This window comes from Festucalex cinctus, chromosome 1 (assembly GCF_051991245.1).
Source record: "Festucalex cinctus isolate MCC-2025b chromosome 1, RoL_Fcin_1.0, whole genome shotgun sequence".
NCBI lineage: Eukaryota > Metazoa > Chordata > Actinopteri > Syngnathiformes > Syngnathidae > Festucalex > Festucalex cinctus.
The window spans coordinates 61,872,716-61,880,299 of record NC_135411.1 but is presented as its reverse complement, the minus strand read 5'-3'; the positions used below and the strand labels follow the sequence as shown (position 1 = coordinate 61,880,299).

At 39.6% G+C, this 7,584-nt stretch overlaps 1 protein-coding gene across 1 annotated transcript; it reads right to left on the bottom strand.

Annotated features, from left to right (window-relative positions):
- Nucleotides 1-782: 782 nt before the first annotated feature.
- gcdhb (glutaryl-CoA dehydrogenase b) lies at nucleotides 783-7,148 on the bottom strand. The gene is made up of 12 exons (XM_077503241.1): nucleotides 7,036-7,148; nucleotides 6,515-6,631; nucleotides 6,011-6,040; nucleotides 5,776-5,916; nucleotides 5,614-5,676; nucleotides 5,266-5,436; nucleotides 5,071-5,200; nucleotides 2,540-2,756; nucleotides 2,317-2,420; nucleotides 2,115-2,240; nucleotides 1,884-2,044; nucleotides 783-1,230 (listed from the first exon to the last, which is right to left on the bottom strand). The coding sequence occupies exons 2-12, from the start codon at nucleotides 6,612-6,614 to the stop codon at nucleotides 1,157-1,159; spliced, it is 1,317 nt and encodes a 438-aa protein (XP_077359367.1). The 5' UTR covers nucleotides 6,615-6,631; nucleotides 7,036-7,148; the 3' UTR covers nucleotides 783-1,156.
- Between the last annotated feature and the right edge of the window lie 436 nt (nucleotides 7,149-7,584).

The following is a 7,584-nucleotide window of genomic DNA, read 5'->3' as shown; positions in this document are numbered from 1 at the left end:
TCACATATTTGTCATCAGATATTGAATATTTCCATCTACAGTAATAAACAACTTAATGTAAAATGTTCCCATCTTTTTGATTTAAAACAACGTCAAACACAATTACAGTATATCACCAAGTATAGTGGCTATTATGACTCCATGCTACAAGCTAGTAAATCAGATAGCATTAGTTAGCAGTTGGATTAACATTGAACGTTAGCCTATAGCTGTTGCATTAATGTTGCACTCGATCGCTGCAGATTTGAAAGGGTGTGTGTGTCACTGTGTTAGTGACAGATTATCATAGGCAGGATTTTACAAAATCGTAATTTTCGTCTAAACTAAAATGTCCATATATTTTAGTCTAGGCTTTATTGAGCTAAATTTTCATCTTGTCTTTATTAGGCAATGAAAATGCATACTGATTTACTCTCATTTATTGTTTATTAATGAAGGTTTTAGTCCAGTCTAGTTTTTGTCTGGTGAAAAATGTGTGTTGACGAAAATATTTTTTAGTTTTCGTCAACAAAATTAACACTACTGTACTGGAGTCAATCCCAGCAAGGCGGGGCTACATCCTGCACTGGTCGCCAGCCAATCAGACACATAAACATGTTACACTCACACCTATGGACAATTTTGAATCTTTAATCTGAAGAAGCAGGTTTTTGGAATGTTGGTGGAAGATGGTGTACACGGAAAAAACAAACAACTACCTTGGCAGAGATCATTTTTTCAGATTTGGGATCTTTTACCACGCTCCAAATTGAATTCACATACCCAAGAACACATCTGACAACTGAGTTATTACATACTTTTTATTCAAAAGCGCTGATGCAAACTTCACCTTTATTAAATCATGCAAACTCATGATCCTCTCAGGATGAGAACCAGTAAAGTGCTGCAGCCTCATAAGTCATGTCTGGGAGAACCATTCGTCTCGGGTCAACTTCAAAAGTTGAGAGCTGAAGCAGTAACCAACAACAAATCTAATTTTCACTTCCAAACTTCCTCATTCTGTAATTTTGATGAAAGAAAATACAAAGTGAAGACAAGCTTTCAAATTACAAAAATATTTCTCTCTCTAGCCATATTACAGATGTGACATGTACAGTTAAGTGTCATTTCTGACAGCAGACTCCAGTTGGTTGAAAGCAGCAGCAAGAACTTGGGTCTATTTGTTCACAGTGAAGGACTGCAGCCCGGTGATTGCTCTGCCAAGGATCAATGCATGGATATCATGCGTACCTGAGGGTGGGGAGAACAGGAGTAACAGGTTTCATCTCTTGGACATTTCACAAGCTGAAGCTTTTTTGTTTGGCTTATTTTGTTTAAAATTAACTTATTCACTCGCAGCCATTTTCACTGAAGCAACCCCCTTCGCTCCCGGCAATTTTACTGGATTTGGACTGATTTTGCCAGGCCCACAGAATATTGTGTTCTATAGCTATAAAAACATGGAACCTACCAAAAGAAAGATTTGAGTCTCTTCTTTCATCAGGAAAAAAAAAAGTATATTTCTATCCATTTCCATTTTGCAGCAGTTAGCATTAGAATATAGTTTCATCAATATTCACAAATCTATGTAGAACTGTGGGGAAATCAGCTTGTTTTCAATATGGCCATGGTTGATCTCTTATACTCTGCTGCCACCTGCTGGTCGTTTTTGTAATTACTACCATTGTTTCACCCGTTTTCTGCAGTTCAGAGGCTGCATCAAAGCCTTCTGTATGCTCTAGCATAAAAAAACGTATAAATACGTCTTTAGGACATTTAAACATTTAAAATAGAACATATTTCTACGTTTTGGGGAGCAAATGAGTTAAATAGGAAATCTTGAAAAAAAAAAAAAAAAAAAAAGTCCAAACGTGCATCTGTTCATGGATTCCGTGACCCTTCACCTTCATATGTGTTGACGGCCTCTAGGTTCATGACGTGGCGGATGATGTGGTACTCGTCTGCGATGCCGTTCCCTCCCAGCATGTCTCTGGCCTGTCTGGCAATGTCCAGGGCTTTACCGCAGCTGTTCCTCTTCAGCATGGAGATCATCTCAGGGGCTGCTCTGATCACAAACCAACATGCTCGGTTTCTCACAACATCACTTTGGTGACCACTTCTCGGACATGATTTACTTTTTCTCATCGATGAGTCTCCCCAGCTGCAGACATGACTGCAAGCCAATGGTGATCTCCGTCAACATGTCAGCCATCTTTTTCTGCATGAGCTGATTCCGTGCGAGCGGCACTCCAAACTGGATCCTGGTTTAGAGAGCACAGCGTTAGCGCATCACCTTAACTCCCAAACAGAGTGAGACATAGGAATGACTCCTCTCACCTGTCTAGTGTGTACTGACGAGCTGCATGGAAGCAGAACTCCGCGGCGCCCAGAGCTCCCCACGCGATGCCGTAACGAGCGTTGTTCAAGCAGCCAAATGGGCCCTGGAAGCATATAGCAATGTAACATACTGGCATGACATGTCAGAATTTGTGAATGTCCCTACTTGGCAGGCTTGTTTTCAAAATGCACCAACAAGAAAGGTCTCCCTCCCTGCACTCACCTTGAGGCCAGACACGTTGGGAAGCAGGTTCTCCTCGGGAACCTCCACCTCATCCATGACGATCATGCCAGTGGCCGACGCTCTCAGGGAGAACTTTCCCTCAATCGTGGGGGTGGACAAGCCTTTCATGCCCCGCTCCAGGATGAAGCCGCGAATCTTCCCGTCGTCACATTTGGCCCACACCACCGCGATGTCCGCCACTGGCGAGTTGGTGATCCTGTAGATGGGAGCGACTTTGAATTAAACAATGACTTCCATCTGTCGCTTTGTGAAGGTAGACTTTTCAAAACATATCTTACAATGAGGCTTGTTAAATACTAGTGATGTTCCGATACCGATACTGGTATCGGCAGAGGTGCCGATACTGCATTAAAACAGAGGTATCGGTGACTACTCACAAGTAACATGCCGATACCATTAATTCCAACACTAATATAGGATTTTGGATGCAGCATCTTGTGTCTTGCTGGTGCACGACATTCACTGATAGGTGACATGTTCACTGCATGACGATCTAAGATATCCTATTGGCCCTTGAATGCTCTGAACCAATGGCAGGACAGCTTTTTCATGTTGAGGGAAAAAAAAAAAAAAAAAAAAAAAAAACTTAGGTATCGGTATCGGCCGATACTGCAAAGGCAAGGCAAGGCAAGTTTATTTGTATAGCACATTTCATGGTATCGGAACAACACTATTAAATAAGCAAGCCACCAGTTAAAATAATGAAGTGCAAGTATCCATCATTGCTTTTTGTATAGTTCTCAGTGTCGCCAGAGACCTGGAGCCTATCCCACCAATCAGAGTCGTATTCACACCTATATACAATTTAGAGCAAGTTAACCTAACATGCATTTTTGGGGGGAATGTGGAGACTTCAATATGTATATTTTCCACCTACTTTTGTAAAAATATTAAAAATTGAATGTGCAATGTTAATGTATGCCAGATCATCATCATCCTTGCATGCAACGTTTCCAGTGAGTTTCATCCACTAATTCAAGTGTAAGAACTGCCACCTTGTGGATATTGTGTAACATTACACCAAAGTTTTGACTTTGCACGAGTTAAAAAATTCAAGAGGTGATAAATGATAACCACAGGTGGCAAAGTTATTCAAACTATACTTAAGTACAAGTGCAGATACTTGTGTAAAACAAGTAAAACAGTCAATATCAATTCAAGCCTCTTGATGAATGAATCAAAGTCAAGACGAGTCTTTTAGCCAAGCAAGCAGTCATGTGACTCGAGACCCTCCCCCTCAGCTATTTACGCGTTTTATGCCGTGTATCCACTGTGGTTGAAAAAAGTAACCAACCTTTTTGGCAAATTAAGGAGCAAAAACTACGGACATGTTTTCAGATGTAGGGAGTGATTCATTATAGTCATCAAAAAATACTCCAATAGCGATACCTGAAAAATCTACTTAAATACTTAAATGTTGACAACTAGATGAATATCTCTACTTTTTCATCCATCGACATATAAGATCTCAGATGGTCTTAAATGGTTAATAGTTTACGAAACTGTAAACCTGCCTTGATGGCACAAGTTAATGTGTACACGTGCAACTGAAGCAATTATGTATTCATGACAGTTTATGTCATGTAATCAAAAAGTATTTTTCACATGTTCTTACTGTTGTTGAGGTGGTGCAATGCACTGTCACATACAGGACTGTCTGAGAAAATGTGAATATTGTGATAAAGTTCTTTACTGCAAAACTGATATTTATGTATGTATGTACAGCACTTTGTATACAGCAATGCCTGTTCTTAAAGCGCTTTATATATAAAGTTGAGTTGAGTAAAGTTCTTTATTTTCTGTAATGCAAATAAGCAAAAATGTCATATATTCTGGATTCATCACAAATCAACTGAAATATTGCAAGCCTTTTATTATTTTAATATTGCTGATTATGGCATACAGCTTAAGAAAACGCAAATATCCTATCTCAAAATATTAGAATATTTCCTCAGACCAAGTAAAAAAAAAAAAAAAATGCCATAATCAGCAATATTAAAACAACAAAAGGCTTGCACTATTTCAGTTGATTTGCAATGAATCCAGAATGTATGACATTTTTGCTTATTTAAATTGCATTACAGAAAATAAAGGACTTTATCACAATATTCTATTTTTCTGAGACAGTCCTGTATATACAACATTAGGTACATCTGCACAGTCTGTCAAAACGTAAATATTTAAAGCATTTATGCATCTGCAGTAAGGAACCCTCAATCCCTTCTCTTGTAGGTAGGTAAAAGTTATTTAAAAAAAAAAATTGAAACTGCTCTCAATATGATGTAATTGAGATCTTTACAAAATAAAGTGAATGCCTCCGTAACAGTGGCAATTCAAAGTGCAATGTCAAGGCTGTTTTTATGCTGTAACAATATTTTTCAGATGTAACTCTTGCTGTCACCAGCAACCTATTTATGACGTTGCTTTATAATTGAGGCCACAAGAGTGAGGTGTGATTTGAGACGCTACTGTGTTACGGGTACAAAAATCTCACCAGTGGTCGCACTCACCACGTCTTGGAGCCTGTGAGGGAGTAGGTGCGGCTGGACGGGTTGTACTTTGCTCTGGTCTCCATGCTGCCTGGGTCACTGCCGTGGTTTGGCTCGGTCAAGCCAAAGCAACCGAGGATCTCTCCACGAGCTAAACAGATAGCAATAATTCTTCATATGATAGCTGATTGTTGCCATTACTCCACTTGTTCTTACCCAACTTGGGCAAGTACTTCTGCTTCTGCTCCTCGGTGCCATACGCATTGATGGGATGCATGACCAGCGACGACTGCACACTCATGACCGAACGGTAGCCGCTGTCCACGCTTTCCACTTCTCGGGCAATCAAACCGTAGGCAACGTAGCTTGTCCCCGCACAGCCGTAACCTTGCATGAAAGACCAATCATGCTGATTTAACAGATTCAAATGTAATCAAATCAGATAGCTCGTGTCAGGCAACATTTTCTGGTTTTAAAATGGCTGCCCCCAAAGCAAGTGTGTGGGTCTGTCATGGTCACATCCATATAAGGGGATTATTAAGTCAACTGTGTGTTGACACTGACCTTTAATGGTTGGACCCAAGACACCCAGCTCTCCCATCTCGGACACAATTTCTCTGTGGAACACTGAAAGAAAATAACACAAGTTGTGTGTTTTGAATGGCAAAAGATTTATATTCCATTGCATATTGTCATGTCAAGGACCACATAGTGCATGCCTCTTACCTTCATTTCTGTTTGCTAAAATGATGCGTGGCATTAGTTTGTCTTGGCAGTAGGTTCGAAAAGAGTCTCTGATCATGACCTCTTCCTCTGTCAGCAGGCCCTCCAGGTCCAGAGCATCACGCCAGTTGAACTGGACTTTTGCTGTGGGCATTTGAAATAGGACCACACTGGAGTCAATCTTCAATTTTTAAAAGATAATTTTTTAAAACAATAATCCAAAATGGTTGGCACATACTTGCTTTAGTCTTCTCAATCTTCTCTGTATCTTTGGGGGGTCAACCAAAAAAAGTAATTAGTATGACGGTTGTCGAGAAAGAAAGCTCTGTAGCATTTAAAAAAAATTTTTTTTTAATGACTGTTATGTAGTTATGGCCAAAATGTATTTGGACAATTGACTATTTCAGAGTTTCACAATAATATGACAGCTACCATTTAGTGACTTTTGCCATTTCATGCCAAATACTTAATTTTGCAGGGACTCAGACGTACTTGGACAATTGGCATAATTCTAAGTTTAATAACGGAACATGTTAAGTAACTAAGTTGTCCGTAAATTTGAGTGTGACTGATAATTGCAGTACCCTGTAATAGGCTGGTGAAAGTGCATGCTTGTTGTTCCCATCTGACTTGAGCTATTCCATACCATTAATTCATTGTACCAATTTCAAATACATGCTTGCATGTATATATAAATCAAAATGAATGACACTGATTTTTTTTTCTTTTTTCGATGACTTACCCCGCCTAACAGGTGCTGCAGTCCCCTGAGCTCGAGCGAAAGCAAGGTGGGCACATCTCTGAGGTTGAGCCAAGAGGCGACACACGTTCCTCAATGCCATGACAGCGATTCAATTGTCTATGAAGTGGAAACAGTTCGTCTATAACATCTTAAATAAATAGGCAAAAGAACGTCAACAGTAAAGTGAAGGTGCACATGCAGTGCCATAACCTTGACTGTGTGTTTACACAACTTTAGCTTGGTCGATCAGGGCAAAGTGTTAAATATTTGTTACAAGACTGGTGCAGCCAGGTGCCATTCAAATGATATTGTTAGTGTTAACTTGAGTATTCAATGAGTAATGGATTAACAACAAATCAGCTCGGCTAACTTTGCTAAAATACTGTACTGTATGTTGTTATTAGCTAACAATGCTAGCTCGTACATTTGGTGTCAAGAGAGCCAGGGTCTGTTTCATTGCATGCCTAGCTGTTAGACAGATAAGTAAAATATGTAGTAACTTGTGCTTTAGATTAATTTACCTGTCTTTTGAAGAAAAACGTTTGTCCTGAATCCACCTTGCTGTTTCGGGTTTGACAGCGTAGTCAATGACGTCATCACGTACAGGACGTCACAATATGTAGTCGTGGCTAAACTTGTTTACACAAGTAGTTATTCACAAAATGAGCTCTCTGCTCACGTGTTTGGTCTAAGATTTACCAATAATACACGACTGGTATTTAATAATAAATAGATTTGATTTTTTGTTGGCTGCACTGGCTGCATCTATCCTGGTTGGCCCATTAGCAGGGGCGTCAATTGGCATTTGTCAGGAGAAAAAAAACCTGTACAGTACAAAAACAAACATGCTACTATACAGTTCATTGTGTACTGTAGTCTGTACACTGATGTGACAAGTCAACAATGTTCTACATGTGTGAGTTACCACATCTTATCGGTTTCTAAGTTTAAGTTTGCCCTGCAAATAATTTATCAACTTTACTTGATTATATTTGGAAATCGCAGCAAAGTGGTTAGCATGTGTACCTGGGAGTTTTGAGGATATGGGTTAAAAAATAGGCACAGATTTT